Source organism: Toxorhynchites rutilus, chromosome 2 (assembly GCF_029784135.1).
Source record: "Toxorhynchites rutilus septentrionalis strain SRP chromosome 2, ASM2978413v1, whole genome shotgun sequence".
Taxonomy (NCBI): Eukaryota; Metazoa; Arthropoda; class Insecta; order Diptera; family Culicidae; genus Toxorhynchites; species Toxorhynchites rutilus.
In genome coordinates, this window is record NC_073745.1 from 299,356,475 (window position 1) to 299,376,696 (window position 20,222).

General features: G+C 37.5%; 1 protein-coding gene across 4 annotated transcripts in view; it reads right to left on the bottom strand.

Annotated features, from left to right (window-relative positions):
• Positions 1-20,222, bottom strand: part of LOC129765386 (ribosomal protein S6 kinase alpha-5) — a 68,712-nt gene that overhangs the window by 27,420 nt on the left and 21,070 nt on the right. For all 4 annotated transcript variants that reach the window (XM_055765654.1, XM_055765651.1, XM_055765655.1 and 1 more), the window contains one exon: positions 17,652-18,708. In XM_055765654.1, coding sequence (XP_055621629.1) covers positions 17,652-18,426 — 775 coding nt within the window. In that variant the 5' untranslated portion in view covers positions 18,427-18,708. The remainder of the gene's footprint in view (positions 1-17,651; positions 18,709-20,222) is intronic.

Below are 20,222 nucleotides of genomic sequence, written 5' to 3' on the forward strand. Positions count from 1 at the left end.
ACATTATCCAAAATAATAATAAAACACAAATTGATGTTTTCATAATTTGTTTGCCAGGATTTGATGAGTATGTGAATTTGGCAGTTGTTCTGAGCTTATTGATAGTTGGGAACTTTCCTGATTATTCAATTTTCACCAATTCTTAAATTGTTTCCAGATTGAAAGTACAGTAATCTACAATTAGTTCGACATTTAGCTAATTGGACGGACATGTAATGCGACTTATTTAGTTGGACATTTTTGTAAACATAGAGATCCAAATTATGACCCCACATTGAAATTCGACACTGTACCACTGTCATCGCAAATGTTCAATTACAGGTTAAAATTACCTCCAATCCGGCACTGAGTGGTGGTAATGCGACGTGCCATTGAATGGGAAGAAATTTTCCAACTGTGAAAGCTGTGGCGAGTGACAACAAATCGCTAAACAGGAAGGTTTAGCCGAACAAGATGGGGATATCGAGTGATAACAAAACAATAAACTCTTTAGACTTTTTGTGATCCTGAAAAGGACCCTTTTTAGTCTGTATGTGAATCCAACGAGCGAACAAATCGTAATGAATGTATTTTTTTGCCATCGCTCCCTTTTAACGCTCATTCGTTCGTCTCGTTGGACCCGCCCCTTTGGCTGAGTCTGCCGATTTGTCTCTATCCTGTGAGTGTGTACCGCTAGAGTATAAAAGCTGTCCCCTTTGTATAGTCCTACGTCACTCCGGTTATGTCCCCGACATTACCCACCCGTCTTTTTTAGCTTTATTCAGAGAATAGTATACTGCCACGAACATCTTTGAAAATAATAGTTTTTGTGTAATACCAAAAAGATTTATGATTTACGGAAGACTTTCACATAGCATGACAGATATAGCCGAATATAGCCATATACAGCCAAATAGTAGCTTTTCAATCGCATGCCCGATTTCCAATTCTTTCATACAGAAAATGAAAAGTATTTTGATAAAATTTCAAAGAAACTGCATACAAATGAAACGCCCTGATTTGATTAGTTCCGCGTATAAAGAGCCTGCTCAACTTTAGTTTTTGTTTATTTGCCAAATTTTCGGAGATGGCAAGTTCAACATAGCGGTTTGATTATATAACGGGGCTCGTACAGAGTCAGCACCACGGAAACGTGTGCGTACGATTCTAGCGCGATCTAAAATTAAGTTAGTAAATAAGAAATAAATGTAAACATAAGGGTTTATAAAAAGTTCTGAGCCAGTCGGCCCAGCGGGTTGCATGCATAGTACGCTAGATACCGCGTCGTCTTTTTACTGACCGGTGGCAAAACCAGCGCACAAAAAACTTCTTTTTTTTAAGCAAAAACTTTAGGAATATTAATTTCTTCTATTGAATTTTTTTTTTTAAAAACTATGGATGGGTTATACCTATGATATAACCGTAAGTTGGCGTAGGACTGCCGTTGGCTTAGTAATCAATTGTGTTTCTTCAATTAACAATAATCCCACCTCAGATGTTCCTCATTGGATACGATATCGCCGCTGCGCAGGGCTATCTTTTGTGTGTATTGATTAAATTATTGATTAAACTAGTGAATAAATGGAACTATTAACGAATTCAATTGCGACCAAATCCCAATTTGTGTCAATTCATGCATTATAGTAGTAGTTATCGCAGCAAATAGTTATCAACGTTTTGGCTAATCATCAAACGATATGCGTAGAAGTTCAGTGAGCTGGCGACATGGAGAGATATCCTCCAATGCAGTCTTGAATAGTCGAGCCAAAGCGATGCATTTGTACCGGCTTTTGTTGAACGTGTTAGCGGAATTCCGGAGTGTAAAAATGCATGGGGACATAAAAGTATAGCCGACTTGAATATATCTGCAATGCCGATTTTCCCAATCTGTATTGAATCTGTATTGGGAAAACACCTTCCGATTTGCAAAAATGCAGGCGAGTACAAAAGTACCCGCAGCTTGCATCTATTTTGCAATGTTGATTCCCCCAGGCTTCAAGTCTTTGTTAGGAAAACATTCCAATTTGCAAAAACGCAAACGAGTACAAAAGTACCCGCTGCTTGCATCTAATTTGCTATGCCGATTTCCACAAGCTCCATAGTTTTGAAGTCTGTGTTAGGGAAACATTCCGATTTCCAGAAACGCAAGAGAATACAAAAGTACCCGCAGCTCGCATCTATTTTGCGATGCCGATTTCTCCAGGCTTCATGATTTTGAAGTCTGTGTTAGGTAAACATTCCAATTTGCAAAAACGCAAACGAGTACAAAAGTACCCGCTGCTTGCAGCTAATTTGCTGTGTCAATTTCCCCTAGCTCCATGATTTTAAAGTCTGTGTTAGGGAAACTTTCCGAATTCCAGAAACGCAAGCGAGTACAAAAGTACTCGCAGCTTGCATCTATTTTGCAATGTCGATTTCCCCAGGCTTCATGGTTTTAAAGTCTGTGTTAGGGAAACATTCCAATTTTCAGAAACGCAAACGAGTACAAAAGTACCCGCTAGTTGCATCTAATTTGCTATATCAATTTCCCCTGGCTCCATGGTTTCGAAGTCTGTGTTAGGGAAATATCCATCCATTCCAGCGATCGTACCTCAATCGTTGCGCAATCATAACTGAGTGGATTTCCGAGCGACACTCGCTTATATACCGATTGGTGTGATTTCAATAGCCTGTTTTGAAAGCAATGTTAAGGCTATTGAAACAAGTTTTTGGATCAAAAAGTAACAAGCATATTACGCGTAGACATTTTATCTTTCGAATGAAGTGTTTATCATACCATTTCGTTCAGTTGTTTGGGAGCTATTAACACACAAAATCTTGATCTCCGGCGTAACGCTTTCGTTTTCGAAACTTTGAACTTGCATCCCAGTATAGAAATGGAAGACGTAGTCCTACGTCAATATATCTCAAAAACCATAGTTCTTCTTAAATTTTTGATATTTTATGTAATCGCATCGGCACTTTTCACAGAACGCCAACAAAAAAAATCCGGATCGGATCGGTTGTGAGGTGGCAACGGCGCCTTCAGTTTTCAATCGAAGAACATAGCTCTCACTATTTTCCTACTTCACATCCGGTCTAGAATGTGCAGAACTTTGACGTCACTTTTAACTCGGAAATAATGCCTGAATTATAGCTCTCATTTCATTGAACAAACACATATTTCATTGCACAGAAGGTTTCCAGTGAACGGCACGAGCAATCGGCACAGCAGCAATACTCTCAAATTAATTCCCAGTTTTAACACGTATGGTATTGGCTGATCGCTGTTTAGTGTGAAACCAAAAATTGAAACCACAAAGCACAACAAATTTATACCTCTTGCTCGATGCAACGTTACATCGAAGAAAGAAACCACACTTGTTAACGAACGCAAAAATTTTACATGTTGCATTGTGGAAGAATTTGAGTTATTTTTTGACGTAGGACTACGTCTTTCATTTCTATACCGGGGTGTAAAATCAAAGTTTGGAAAACGAAAGCGTTACGCCGGAGACCGAGATTTTGAGCGTTAATAGCTCCTAAACAACTGAACGAAATGGTATGATAAACACTTCATTCGAAAGATAAAATGTCTACGCGTTCTATACGTGTTACTTTTTGACCCAAAAACTTGTTTCAATAGGCTTAAAATTGCTTTCAAAACAGGCTATTGAAATCACCAATCGGTATATAAGCGAGCGCTCGGAAATCCACTCAGTTCTAATTGAACAGCGATTGGAGCATGTTGTCGCTGTTGTGGTGAAGCTCTTCGTTTATCATGAAAGCGCGGATGAACGGTGTCACCAAGAGCTTGTTTGTGCACCTTAGGCCAGACATGAATCCATCAGGAGGAGAGTGATGCCACAAACGGTTCCCCGGGAAGATCTCGAAGCAGCCGCTACACACACACACACATACACGCGCGGAATTCTTTCCGTTTGGATGCCATTCAGCATCGAGAAAGATCCGGAAAATAATCTGCCAGTTTCTCTGGGAATTTAAAAATACATTCATGTGAAAGAGTTCATTTGAATGTTTTCTATCCATGTAACACTATGATCAAATATATTTTGTTTTGTGATTTTTCAATCAATCGCAATTAACAGGATAGCTTCTGAAGATTATTCTTCCCCATCAGGAGGATATTTCCGTATCCAATATTGTATGCGCCCGCAATCGATTATTGCTCAGTCGCCGAAAGTTCCGAGCTTAGAGAGTTCATTCCCCTCTAGTTTGCCTTCCAAATTGCCATCGTAAACCACGCCTTCTCTCGATTCAATCACGCACAAAAAGCATACTTAAGCGATATTCTGGTGGTGAGACGCATTCATTTTTCGTGAGGACATCGACAAGACAACATCGTTGCTGAGGATGCTGGACGGCGAAGGATCGAGATCTGCCCTGAAACGCAAGCAGTTTGTTTGAAACTGTGAGGGAGCACAGAGAAGCCGATCCTTCAGGAGAAGAGAAGGTGACCATCGAAGCAGCCGCTACACACACACATACACGCACGGAATTCTTCCCGTTTGGATGCCATTCAGCATCGAGAAAGATCCGGGAAATAATCTGCCAGTTCCTCTGGGAATTTAAAATTACATTCATGTGAAAGAGTTTATTTTGATGTTTTCTATTCATGTAACACTGTGACCAAATATTTTTCAATCAAGTGCTATTAACAGATGGTTATCGAGTTAGCATAAACCACTGGTGGGCTTCCAGTGTCGAGGAAAATGTGGAAATATCTAATCGTTACTGAAAATAATCTGCCGGTTCCTCTGGGAATTTAAAAATACATTCATGTGAAAGAGTTTATTTGAATGTTTTCTATCCATGTAACACTATGACCAAATACATTTAGTTTTGTGATTTTTCAATTAATCGCAATTAACAGGATAGCTTCTGAAGATTATTCTTCCCCATCAGTAGGATATTTTCGTATCCAATATTGGATGCATAAAACCTTGTACCTCCAACGTAACGCTCTCGTTTTCGAAGTCCCCCAAATATTCATTTATTCATTCATTCAGAATGGATTCAGATTCAACTTCAAACAAAGGATCACTGAATCAACGATAGTCCTACGTCACCATTGCGGTTATACCATAGATATAACCCACTTTCTGTTTTTTTTTGTATTAATTTTTGATTGATTTTGTGAATTCTTCAAGACTCGTACGGTCACGTTTAAATTCAGCAACTCATCTTTCTCGAATGAAAGTAAAAGGTCCATTTAGAGTTTAAACAATCGTTCAAATTCAGAGAGCTTCGCATTCACTTTCATCGGTTTCATGCAACTTTGCGTATACATCTCGTGTCGAACAGATCCGCTAACGTCATGTGATGCACATATCGCCCCAATCATAACAACGATTCCGTGCACGATTATCGGCGTCAATCGAGATTAGCTGATGGATGATTGCCATCATCATCATCATTATCATCGGAGTCCGACCAATTGAGAGGAGGACACCTTGCAGTTGTTGAAATGTTTGTTTGTTTGTTTGCTGTCTCCCGCTGCATTGCTGTCCGCGGCAAACGGAAATTCCACGAAACTGTCCGAAGTGTAAACAACAAGAATACAACAAGCAATTAGGTAATTGCATAATTCTCTCGAGTGGTGTTGTCGTTCACTTTGCTTCGAGCGGTGGAAGTGATTCCACCGAGAAGTGATAAGCACATTTCCTCAGGCGTCAATTATTGTCTTTTTATTGCTGCTGCTGCTTCTCTGGCGAGGCGTAAAAGTGCATCTCCACAGTTGTACAATAATAATCATTTTCTAGGTTGGAAGTAAATGTGTGAGCGTGGTATTTGTACTTTTGGGAGAGCTCTTCATGTTCGTAAACAGAAGCAGAGTGTGGTATATACATGTAAAATGCATTGCAGTACACATATTGACGTGCGCAACGCTGGTTTTCTGATACCCCCACTCATGCGTTCGTACTTCGAAAAATGCGGAACAGCGGATGAGCGCTTGTTTTTTTATTTTGAACCAAAAATCTCCAGGTGTGTGGTACATGAAAGAATCTCTGCGTGTGTGTTGCTATTGACAGCTACCTTGAACTAGTTCTGCAGCTCCACGGATGGCACATATTAACTCCAAAAAGTCAGACTGCTGCTAATTGTTTCACAATTTGAACGGATTCATGTTGTGCGAACGATATATTGTTGTTACACAAGTTCATTCGATCAGTTTCAGAAATCACGTGGGAATTGAATTTCAGTTGCGGATAGTTATTACCAACACATTTTTGAAACGCATCCACTCGAATGCAATGCTGGAAACATTGCTATCGGTATAAAACGTTATACTTAATTTACTTAGTACACCCATACCTCGCTATACGGCCGCTCTTTATACGGCATTTCGCTATAACGGCCCTCTTCAATTCAGGCATGTTTTCGATTTACGGCCTAAAATGTTTCGTTATAACGGCAAAAAATGAAAAAAAATTGATTGGTTCAAAAATCACTTTCGTACAGAAGTGAAAAAATATTTGCGAGACAATAACTTAAGCAACATACAAATTAGGTAGGTGTAACATGAAGTTGTTTCATTTTTGTATATAGATTATTGCTGGTTTTTATGTATGTATGTTGTATGTATTGTATGTTTTATGTTTATATAATGCATGTATTTTTGATTTAAATGAAATAAATTTAAATGTATTCAATTTTTGATTCAAATGAAATAAAAATAAAAGGATAAAATGGATTTTGAATGATATACCATGTTACATATTTAGCAAATTTGGAGCCGATCTGATTAAATTGGTATGAATTTGTATTAGAATAATTGATTCCTTATGCGGCTTTTCGCTCTGCGGCCGAATTTCGTGGAACGTATCTAGGCCGTATCTAGGTGCTCCCGTGGCCGAGTGGTTAGCGTCATAACTAACATGCCGGGTGTTCGGGTTCGATTCCCGTTCTGGTCGGGGGAAATTTTCGTCAAAGAAATTGCACTGTGATCACGCGTATTCTAGAGCTTGCCACTCAGAGAATGCATTCAAGACGTGTTATTTGGCATAGAAATCTCAACTAAGTACTAATAAAACAAATGACGCAAGTAATACTACGTTGAGACGGCGAAGTTCCTCTAGGAACGTTAGTGCCATTGAAGAAGAAGAAGAATCTAGGCCGTAAAGCGAGGTATGGGTGTATATGTAAAGCAAACAGAACTGTTTTTTTAACTATGTTGAACATCTCTTCAGAATATGATCAACGAAGAAAAACATGAGATGTCTTGTTCTTCAAAGAAGCAACTAGACAAATACTTATAAAGGATATATAAAAGACACTAAAGTACTGTTAGAACCGATAAATATAATACACAAATCCAGAACTACATTCAAATAGACTCAAAGTAAAATGTTTTTGGAATGTACGCTCTGCAATTGACAAACTTTTTAACATAGAATATGTTTCACTATTTGACTGATTTCCAATGATGAAAATTATCTATTTCAATGACCATAATAATCCTCGAGGTGAGTGACTATTTTGTCCAATGCGGCTACCATCGACTCTGACACTCTCTCTCCGCATCTCATCGCGAGTGCTGTGTGATGCGGACCGGATGAAAGTAAAAGTTTCCATCTCTCCACTCCCTCCCCCACCCACGGGGTTGAGTGTGGAGTATAGTTGTAAAGTGCCTGTCTGCCAGCTAGCCAGCCAGCAGCCAACGGGGATTATTGCATAGTCCACACCGCCCGATCAGCGCGTGGCATTTGGTGATGAAAATGTAGATTCGGTTTTTGGAAAAGAAATTGAGCTCTTTCCACATGCACACAGCGCCGAAAGTTTTTTTTTTTTTTTTGTAATGGACACGATGATGCGGCACAACAGGAACTAATGTTTTTTTTTTGTTTTATAGATGGCATCAAAACAAGATCCCGCCTTGTTCAGGCAGAGAGGGAGAGAAAGGAGAAATGATGGCTGGTTCCACTTTGGCGATAGGTCCTCTACGACCGGTTCGTGGATGAATTGAAACATTCCGCGCTGGAATGACGCATATGGGCGGACAGGAAGGAAAGAAAACTCGGATATGACCTACACGGGAGTAAACCACTTCCAAGTTGATCTTATTTAACGGTTGGCAGAGAAGTGAATGTATCAACTCCATTGGAGTAAAATTGTGTTACCAACCGTTTTTTTGTGTAGAGCATTTACGAATCGTTATTGTCCAATAGTCCACCATCCGAAGATTACATTTTTGTTTATCGTGTGTTGGAATTTTACATCTTTCGATATTATGGTTATGAATTATACAATTAATTAATAATTCTAAGGGTAATCGTCCATCCACTACCCCAATCTTTTTCGATATTTTTAGATCTCCGAAAATACAAACTATAGGTACAAACCTAGCCCAGTTTGAACTACTCATGATGTTCTGAACCAGGTAATAATTATTTAAAGCTTCCAACAAATTCCAGATCAATTTATTTATAATTTTTTCGTAATGAAAGTTATCAATTCATTTTTTTTTTTGTAATGAAATTTATTCTGAGGTCAATAAAATGGAGCCCATTTTTTACTATCGAGGATAAAATAGAGGCGGCCCCAACTTGATTCGAGTCAGCCGCTGTCCAGCCGCTGTCCAGCCGCCGTCTCTCGCAGCCGCCGTGTGTTCCTCTGATTGCCCGATTGAAACATAGGATACGATCCTTTAGTATGAAACAATCGAGCTTTAGCGAGCGTCGGACGACATACGTTCGCCTGGTGCAATTTTTGGAAATGTTAGATTGATAAAACACTGCGCTTTTTTCCGTGTGACATTCATAGCCATGAGTATTTTTCTGCGTGAGAATATTTCTAGCAAACTATTGTAAAATTTCGCTTTTTTCTCTGCGGTTATTTTCGTTGCTTTTATATAAAAAAAAATTATATAAATCGAAGTTCAATATATCTCTAAATCCATAGAATAAATAGGGGTTCGGTAAATGAGAGAAAAAAACAGCAATAGTGGAAGAATAGATAAATATTTTGCTATTCGAGTTAATCCTAGTCGTTCTTATCAGAGCTACATAGTCACATTCAAATAGAGTTTTGTTGATTACAGTTAAATAAAACCTTTAATAAATTTATTCTTTGATGTACAAAATTGCATAAAATTTGGGATTGCTTCAGCGAATCAGGCAAAAAGAATACTCCTATGTATATCAGAAAACGTGCCAAAAAATCTGGAAAAACCTGAAAAATCTGTGTCACGATGGTTTATATTCTCTCGTTCTGTGAGTTGATTTTGTTTTTTTGTATTAGAGAGGCTTAACTCTACAATATACGTTTGCCTCTAGTCTTGAAAAAGGCCTGTTATAAAATCAATCAACGGAGAGCCCTGGAATGGAACCCACGGCCCCTCGCTAGATAAACAAAAAACAGATATTTCTGAAATTTCAATATTTTGACGTTGGACTTTGATTTCCATCTAGGAGGTCACTTTACGTAAGCTGAAATGAGATATGTAACGAAAGTTTCGAAGGTTACGTGACAATGGTGATGTGATATATGCCATACAGTATACCACTAGATGGGGAATTCATCCAACATTTTTGCCCACGATATAGATAGCCATAAGAGTTGAATTATCAAACAATTTAACGATTCTTCTATTCCATTCTCGTTTCAACCAGCGAGCAGCCCACACCCGCACACAGACCCGACTCGAAATCCGTGACGAATGCAAAATACCACTTCGCAATGCGGTACAGACGAAAAAGTCTTAGAATACCAGCTATCATAAAACTTTTCATGGGTAGCTTTCTTTTTCTGCAATAAATTTACATAAACTGAAAAACAAATTGTAATAAAAATTAAGTGAATCGAGTGCAAAAAGAAAGCGCTTAAACATACACGAGTAACCTTACAGGGCGACTAAATTAAAGTAAACCCCACAAAATTGGTGAAAAAACTATTTCATCGCGAAAAACTAATTCTACGCGATGAAGCAATGAAAACTCGAAAATGAAAAATAAAATCCGAATCCTTTGAATGTTTTTTTTGTTGAGAAGTTATAATCCGTTAAGAAATTATAAAAATTCACCCTTTGAGTTAGTCACTTTATATGACAATCTAAGTACACTGAATTCTTTTTTTACGCGACTGAAAACGACTGAAAAACGAATCCAGTGTAGTCTTTGTTTCAAATGCCCTTAACCCATTAAAGACTAAGCTGAAAAAAAAATTGTTTTTTATTTTTGTTTTGGTGTATTTTATTTTTGTTTTATCATCATTGGCGTTACAGAAACCCCGATCTTCAAGAATAATTTTTCCGTTTTCTGGAAAATGACAAAAAATCGCCAAACAGAAACAGAAATTTTTGTTCCTATAGGATATTCAATCCAATAGTTTTTTTCCTACATCACAATGTGTAAACTTTTATCAAAGTAATATTGTAGAGAAGTTTACATATTTTTAAATTTTATAAGGTTTTGTTTTTTATTAGGTTATGTACCTTTCGCACATAGTTGCTTTAAACTGTACTTATTGCCCAATAAAGTTATATAAAAAAGAAACGAAATCGATGGCATGTGTTAGCTGAAAGACTAAGCTATCATTTGATGCCAAAATTCTACCATATGGTTGCTTTCCAAAGCCATGAAAAATTATCAAAGTTGCTGTTCGATTTTTCGAACGCTTGGCCTAAAATGGGTTAAGATATTTTTTAAAATTTTGCTCAAACTATGCTCAAACCTTTTATATTTATTACTGTTCGTTAAATTTCAAGAACATATATTTTTGTATTTCGCATTTTGTGGTGCACTTTTTCACGCTTAGAGAGGCCTTAAAATTAGAATCTCTTGTCCCGATACCTAAAACATTTTTTCGAAACTTCGCCAAAAAGTAAGCCTTAAACGTGCTTTTTACGATTTTTCCTACCAATTCCACTCAAACACCTTTCTTTGGTTGTTAAAAAAATCGAACATCAATCAGGCGACTTTAAAGTTAAAATATTTTTAACACTAAATCTACCGATGTTTCATGTATATATGTATTCTTACCACAGCGGGTCAAGTGACCCTTTATGAATAGTTAGTGAACAATGACTCGATTTATATAGTTTTGTTGAGAAACGTGACATACTATAATTCTTCTGTATATTTCGACATTTTTAGGATAACAATTATTAGCAAAATAATGAAATTACAATTTTTGACACACAAAATAGCATTGTAGCTTGGAATGGTCACTGTTCGCTCGCTTGGATAGTCAGCAATACAATTAATTCTAATCATTCACAAACACAACAAAGTATATAAGGCAATGGCAAGAATGTGTAATGCAATGATTTTGTATCACAACCACACATACAAATCTTTCTGATATCATATGAATGTCTGCACGGGTCATATGACCCGTGGTGGTAGTTAGGGCATATATTTCTCAGTAGAAAAATAACAAGAGAGGAGTAAACACTAAAAAATACATTCGATGTATGTATGAGATTCAAAATATTTTACAATTTTATGTGAAAAAAAACAAATTTTTTGCTTAAAAGTAGGTGCTTGGAGGCTGTCCAGTTTTTTTATATTTTTCTAAAAAAATATCAATTTCATGAAATTGTTGAATACAGATATTAAATATGTAGACGGCAGGAAACTTTACAACAATTTTAGAGATTACAGCATTGGCCCATGTTTAGAAACGAAACGAACAAGAAACATGAAATTTTGAATCTCTCAAATTTTTTGCCTAGAAAACCGAATCCATCGTAAGACTGAAATTCGATTCGGATCACTATCATGGTGGTGATTGTAAAATTGAATAAAAAACTATCAACTGTCAAAAGCACAGGGATCGCCGCAGTACAGCCTGCCACGATTCCAGCAACCGAATAGTCATTCTGATAGTCAGGATTCGTAACTCAGAACATTTACCCCGGGGTGGTCTGAAGGCTTAAACGAAGCCTACAATTTAATTTTATTTCAGATCAGCTCCCGCCACACCTTTCACCAAAAAAATCGAAGAAGAACATATGCAACGGCAACGGATTTGTACACCGTTTTATATCGTATTTTCTCGATTAATATCGAGATAATTGTAATTATATAGTAATTGATAGGTTTGAAACTGTTTATGTACAGTCAAACCCTTTTATATGTGATTTTATTATTAAATCGAAACATGAGTCACCCAAAACAATCGCACAAATAATGGAGACACCCAAACAAAAAAACGCGCAAAAACTGGATTGACTGTATTATGAATATAATTTTCTCGTGTGCAATTGAGTATAAATCTACGAAACGTAACGGGGAAATTTAATACCCGCGATAACTGATAAACCACGAATGACTCATTGATCACAAGGTCTAGATATTATAATGAGGGCACGAAATGAGAACAATGACTAGTTCTTTTGAGAGTCAAATTCAAAAAAGCCACAGTCCAAACCCACGTACACTTTGAGACGCAGCATTTCATACTATCCCTCCAAATCTTCACCCATCTAGCATACACTTTTATGTCGCAAATGACTCACTCGACGGCCCGCTGCACTGAAGGATACACCGCATATCCGGCGCGTCCGTTACGTTTATAATGACGGGTAGATGGATATGTAAACAATTTTGGTCCCGAACCTATTTCCAATAGCATTCAATAGAACATCCACACAGCCAACATCCGAATCCGGTCATTGCAGCCGGTGGATTTGTCTCCGCCATGGTGAAGCGCGGCAAACAACGCAAATGTGTGGCTGCTTATTGCGCACCAAAAATTCCTCAACCGAAATTGGCACGGCCTCGTTTCGGTTTCTGTTTCGTTGTTGGGGCAGCCCCTTCTTCTCCCGTGATCGGGGGCAGGAGGAAGCGATGTTTGTCGTCTTCTTTTCGTTGTTTCGTGTAGCTGCGACCAGCAGAGGTTGGTAAGGGACGATGGTTGCCACAACTGGTCCACGTCACTCTCTCTGCGTCTGTCGCGTATGACATTCAATTGTTGAAATTAGTAGTAGTTCTTCATGGGCTACTCGTGCGAATTATAATTGAGGCTTGTCGGCTGTTTTTGAACCGTCCATCGATGACATACAGAACTAATAATCGTAATAAGATAAAATCAATCTGTGTTTTTAAATATGAATGGCGTTCTACCAATGTATCGTCAGCTCTGATGAATACTCATGAAACAAACAAATGAGTAATTGTACTTTCAAAATTCAACCGGTCATGACGTACGGGGAATCCTGCTTCAGGTAAGGTTCGAATTTCAACTGAGTTCTCCATCTAAATAAGGATTTTTTTCTTTATTACCGGATTGTAATTTGGACAACATTGACCAGTACTTTAGGTAATTTATCTACGACCAATGCCACGCCAACTCGTCTGGCTAATGGCAGCACCATCTTGTTGTTGTTGTTGGTGTCAAGACAGAGGGTGGAAATATCGAGCTTATTGAGTAATATTGAAAATACATTTGCTAGGAGATACTGCTATCATTCATTCGATGTTAAAAAAATACTGCTGTATTCATTCGTATTCATTCTGTTCTATCTGAGCTTTCTCCAAAGTTCGAATCATGAAAATTCATTCAAATTTATTCATTGCAATTGAATTGTCAGGAATGTTGTGACTGTTCATTTTCAATATCCTGAGAAGTGTGTGATTTTCTCAAATGATTGTTCAAGCGTAAATACAACACGATTGCAACACTCGGAATTATCTAGCGAATACGATCTGCTGGAGGAGTTTGATCCGTCACAACCTCGGTAGTCAATGAGCCATTGTAGGTTCGATTACATCGATATTTCCATCGTAAAATTAAAATAGAATCGATTTCTACGAAATGTAGTTGCTTTGTAAATATTTTTATTTCAAATGTAACTGAATTCACTTTTTGCTCAGTTACGCGATCTTGCACCTTTGGTCTTTTTAACCTAATTTGCTGTTTAATTTTCACCATAGAACTAAATAAACCTATACTTTTCCACATCGGTATTGGAGTGTTTCTGAAGCATTTCTGATAAGTTGGAATTGGAATTGTATACTTAATATGTAAAATGAAAACATTTAAAAGCTTAAAGTTTTTTAAAAGCCTGTTCCTCGACTTACTCTGTCGATTCCTCCACACTTCGCAACGCTAACCTAATTTGCTGTCACACATTGTGGTGAGATTTTATCAAGAGACTATTTTGAACGTTAACATCTCATTGCCGGATGAGGGAAGTGGTATGACAAACATTTCATTCGAAAGATGAAAGACCTATGAGGAATGTTTGTTACCCACGTATTCAAATATTTCAATAGCTCAAAAATAGCATTGGAAATAAACTATTAAAATCAACAAATCAAAATCTATCATGATTATTCTATGGATCAATTATGCTCGCTCTGGCTAATCCCGTTTTAATTTCGCTACGAGTTGAACGGACGCGCAAAATTTTTCACCTCAGAATGCATCCGTAGAATATGCATGAAAGAAGCTCTATGCTTGCACTTGCTTCGACTTTTCAGAGATTTCATATTAAATTTTATATTTTATATTATATAAATATTCATTCATCGAAAATTGATTCAGATGCAATTTCAAACATATGATTACTAAGCCAACGGAAGTCCTACATCAACCTTGCGTTTGTATCACAATATAACCTACCCCTAGTTTTGTGAGTTCTCGCGTTTGACATGTTCTTGACATGTTTCTCAATAAAAATAAAAAAATTAAAAAGTTTGCAGAACATGTCAATTGGGATAATTTACACATAAAAAAGATACGAGTTAAACTTAAGTAGTAATTTTGCAAAGAAAACATGAAAAAGTTGTTAGGAAAATTCATTCTGTTTAGCAGTGCATTTCTTCCGATGTATTGATAACTTGTTGGTAATTGTAAGGGTTATTCATAATTATTTTTCTCAGAATTAAAAAAAAATTTAACCCTTTGCGATCGTTTTTTTAATTGAAAAATCAATGATGTATATATATCTTTGTGAGATTATTTATGAAAGATGAAAAAGATTTATTTATTTTTATGTAAACTAAGTATTTACTAAACAATGTGTTTTCATGTGTTGTTTTCATAAAAAATATATGTTATAATTCGTATAATATCTTTCGGAACAGTCCCTTAAATGCAGTTCAGGTGTTCGCATGTATCACCAAAACAATTAGTTTGGCTGCTTCCGCCTTTTATTTTTCTGTTTGAACATACAGATCAATGCTCTTTGCCGCAATACATGAAGTTTTCCATTTGGCCTTTTCACAAGCATAAGGAGGATAAGTTTTGTTTATACTGAGTACCGTTATGCATTATTTATAGGTGCCCCGTTTGGACTCATGAACAGATTCACTAGACATTAAAATCCTTTTAGGAAAAGGGTGAATTGATATATTGTTGAATAAAGTACAAGATAAGTATACATCATTGCTCTGGTGGCTGAGAGCAGACAAACGACCGCAAAGGGTTAAATTTGCAAAATATTTTTTTAATTAATTTTTTAAATTGTAAAACATTGACCCTATTAAAAGTAGTTTCTGACGTAGGACTACGTCATTGATTTCTATATAGTGGGATCACTCTACAAAAATTGTAACATAAGATTAAGGGATTTCAATTGCATACTAAGCCAAATCGTTATTACGATACATTACGATACAGTTCGTTATTACGTTGAAATAACTATAAAATTTAATTTATTATTAAAAATGTTTATAGCTCAAACATGTCTCCTTTGAGCCTTGAATAAATAAATGGGATAAAAAAAACATGTCTCCTTCGGTATTTTTTTTTTATTATTATTTTTTATTAGAAAACCCCTTTCAATTCATAAAAATTTGACGTATTGTGGACTCACCAATATAACGGTATGATTTAAAAAAAATTAAATTTTATTACTTCGCAAAATCGTTACCATGTTCAAGTAATCAAATAACATTAAATGAGAATTTTAAATTTAAAAAAATATAATTTCCTTCGTGTCTTGTAATCTGATAGAGAGTAATTTGCTCCCCAAGCACGAATGTTGCCACCAGACGCCGACATTGTACATTTGTCATCGCGGAAGTGTGACAGTTTGATGAGGCGTAAGTAGTGTCATCTGACCGTTTTGTGGGAGCTTGGCCACAAACCCCGTGACACAAGATTTTTATATATCAAAAAGATTTGCGACTTCTAAAAAATAAGCACAATTTCTTTTCTCAGTAATTAAAAAATAATAATTACGTCAAATTGTAAAATGTCCTCCGAAATGTCCATGCCAGGACATGAATAACTTTGAAACTGCATATGTATGTCAATTCAAAATCAATTGTCCTCAAACTCCCCAAACTCAATTTTCCGTCCATGCCTCGATGCTTAGACCCTTCTGCTTTTTTTTTTGAAGATTTCAAGTATGCAAAGTTGCTTAAATGGCCAATGTCTCTATACCCAAAACGTTTCACTGCTATCTGAGATGGTGCTGCCTAATCCTAAGACGAGTTGTCTTTAGATTCGTCATACGCTAGGCTAGGCGAAGCTAGGCTACAGATATATATTATACAACAGTTTTTTTCGTAGCTGTCTGCTAATTCTACCCCCATGAATAATCCTTTTACATATTATTGAGAGCAAGGATAAAGAGCTGCTGAAGAATTGCCAGAGAGACTAGAATTTCGGGCAGCTAGAAGATTACAGACAAGCACAATGTTATCATGTTTTCTACCACCACCAATGCAGTAATGAAAGGTATCGAAGAAAAACCAATCGGAAAAATGTCGTCCATTTCGTCCAAAAGGCATAATTATCATCAGACTTTAAGACAACCAAAGTTTAATTGAGCTCATTTGAAATCCATTACAGCGTTGAACATAATAACAACACACTCAGCGAGCTTGGAAAAACAGCCGACGACTTGAGGCACACTCAGACAGATGCGCAAGCAACCCAATCTCACATACGTTTGGAGAGCCTCACCAAAACAAAAATCAAGACATCAGGCTTTGTGCGCGCGCGCCTAGCAGCAGCACACAACGCAGCCACGCAGGAACACCGGTGCCGTGGAACGGTGGAAAGTGTTTTATTATAAAAATAACTGTTGTTTTCACTTGAAATTCATTCGAAGAAACAAACAGCTTTTGCTGCCTGCCTGGCTTTTGGTTGGTTTCTTTTGGTTCCCTTTCTTCCTCTCCGCTCTCCCATTCTCAACTGTGTACATATGGAACAAATCCGGGCCGAACCAGAAGGTAGTAGCGCTGACGGAAGACATGCCGTTATCTTTTTAGCGCACCAAGTCTGTTACGTTTCCATTGGTTCGGCTGAAGGCGAAATAGTTTCCCCTTGTTTGAAGAACGCAGTGACACAACTTGGAGATTGATTAAATTCCTCCGAATGTGGGAAGAAACGTTCAATAATATCAAAATATTGAATACTCCGCGTAAAAGGAAATTCGATCGGAGGCTGAGAAGTTCAGCGAAAGGCCGGTGGATCCCATTTCCGTTTGGTGTGAGCACAATTCGAAAGCGCAAAACTTTTACTCTCGTTCTGCTCGATGGTTCCGTAAGAGGAGCTCCCATAAAAGTTATTTATGGTTTGCTTTCAATGCTTTGGGCCCCTCTCTGCTTCTGCTTCTGTGTGTTTCTCTCTATCCACCTGATTGGTGTGAGAAACCCAAACGCAATCGAAAAGAATATGATTCAAACAATAAATCGGCATAACGGAGCTTATTCCCGTTCGATTTGTGGTTGAAAATGATCGATTCAGTTATTTGAACAAGTGACTCAACTCACCTTTGGTGTTGATGGTGGAAATCTTGATCATCTCCAACCCTTCCTTATCGACAATCGTTCCGTTGTAGATCACACTGCTGCTGCGTTTCTCCCCGCGCTTCTTGGGCGTTTCCTGTGCCGCTTTCGGCTGCGGGATTTGTTCCTCTTCCCCGTCCTCCTCATCATCTTCATCCTCGTACTCCTCCTCCTCTTGCACACGATGGTTCCCGTGAGTCTGCGACTGATATTGGGGATGATGCAACCGCTTCGGGTGCATCTCTCCATCGCTTGCACTTTCGTTCCCACTAGCGGCGCCTCCATTGTCGGAGTCTTCCGAATCAATGATAACCGCTGCTTCTCTCACTTGAAGGTATTTGCTGTTGTGACAATTATTGCTACTGTTACTGCTGCTACTGCTAACCATCGAGTGCTGCTCCAGCTGTTTCTTTCTGGCCGCTGCCTGTTGCAACAGTTTCTTCTCCTGATCCGCCACGATCTGATTGATCAGATCCGGTGGTTCAATCGAATCGCAGGCACCCTTGCGCTTTTGCTCAGGCTGCTGTTGGTAGTACTTCAAATTCTCGTAGTATCGATGCTGGTGGTGATGTTGATGATGCCGGGAAGAGGACGAGGAGGATGATTTGTTACTGGCAGAGATTTTTAGATCCTTCATGATGCTATGCGCCGCCGCAGCGGACGGCGCTGATGACGAGTACTCCTCGTAGAAACCACTCTCGTGTTGTTTCTTGGGAGCGGACGTAACCGCAGCTCCGCCCTTCGTGCGATTACGGCTCATTGCGCTAGGTTTGGAAGTACCACTCACTCACTCACTACTTTTTCTCACGCGTGAAAAAGAGGTAACACTTCCCAAAAAGATATGATCTTTTTTTTCCAAAACACTTTCAGTAGAACGCAAATGATTAGTGAGCACCGCTAACTTATTGTAGCACTCCCATCATGTTTCACTGCTGAAAGTGGGTATAATTTATTCCCCTGTTTGTCACAAACTAATTTTTTCTCAACACAATTGATTGATTTTTCGGCACTTTCTCGTCACTTCTATTCATCCTGACTGAACCTGCAATAAGATGAGAAAATAAAGACGTTAATAATTTACATGTGCATCATATTCAGTGGTAACTATGTTGAGGGAATATGCGCTATTACTAATGTGAAGAGAATAGAACAAACTTCAAACAATTAAATACACTGAGCAAAAAAAATTTGTTCCTATTTTTTTTTTTTTTTAATTTTATTTATTTTCAACTGGCTCAGCAACGTTAAGCATCAATGAGCCGTGTTTATGTATAGGGAAAAGCCTCTGTGAGTAGAACTATGCAAATGTTCTTTCTCATAAAGGCATAAAAACTCTATGATTTTTTCAAGAAATAGAACAATATAAATAATTATACAACAATTCATTATGAAATATTATTTAAGACTTCTTCTTGAGGATTTTTTATAGAGAAAACCACCTCCTTGAAGATTGCGAGCAATTGCGGGCATCGGAGTATTTTTGAGTTCTGAGGAAAATAGTTCAAGAAAAATGAAAACGTTAATAACCATATATTATTGATAAATAATAAAAATATTCATAACAAAAAACAAAAAAGTTGGAGAAGTAAACGATAATCAAAAATAAAAGAAAAATACACACATACTCATACTTGAAAGTGTATGGATTTGAGGAAGTAATAAATCAACATAATTGCATCGAGATTACGAGCAGCCAGAACGTCACGGATCGAAACATTGAGTGGCATTCCCTTTTTGCGAAAATTTTCTATTAAAGATAACCTTTTATTTTGAAATTCAGAGCAATACCATACAATGTGATCAATATCGTGGTAACCTGTACCACAAATACATAGGTTACTATCACTGATGTTAATTCGAAAAAGATGTGCATTCGAGGAATAATGATTAGACATGAGTCTGCACACTACTCGAATGAAATCACGAGAATAATTATATCCTTTGAACCATGGTTTGAGGGAAACTTTAGGAATGATAGAATACAGCCACCGACCTTTATCACTACCATTCCAACTTGTCTGCCAACATTGAAGTGCACGTTCACGAGGAAAATGGAGATATTCATCAAAAGTAATTGGCCTATGAAATAACAGTCCTTCCGTAGCGCCCTTCTTAGCAAGAAGATCAGCTTTTTCATTTCCTGGTATCGAACAATGAGAGGGAATCCATACAAAAGTGATATTAAATGATCTACTTATCAAAACACTTAAAAGATGTTGGATTCCAGACAAGAAATACGAAGAATTTCTAGACCTTACCGAACGAAGTGCCTCTAAAGAGCTGAGACTATCAGAAAAAATGTAAAAATGTTCAGGGACAAGGTCTGAATATGTTGTAATGCAGTGTATATTGCAGCCAATTCCGCAACAAACACCGAACAGGGTAAACTAAGCTTACGGAATATGGAGAAGTTAATATTAAATACCCCAAAACCTGTGGAACCATTAAGACTAGATCCATCAGTAAAAAAAATTTTGGTTGAGTCAATATGTTTATATCTTGACAAGAAAATTGCAGGCATGACTATTTGGCGGAGATCACTGGAAATACCACTCA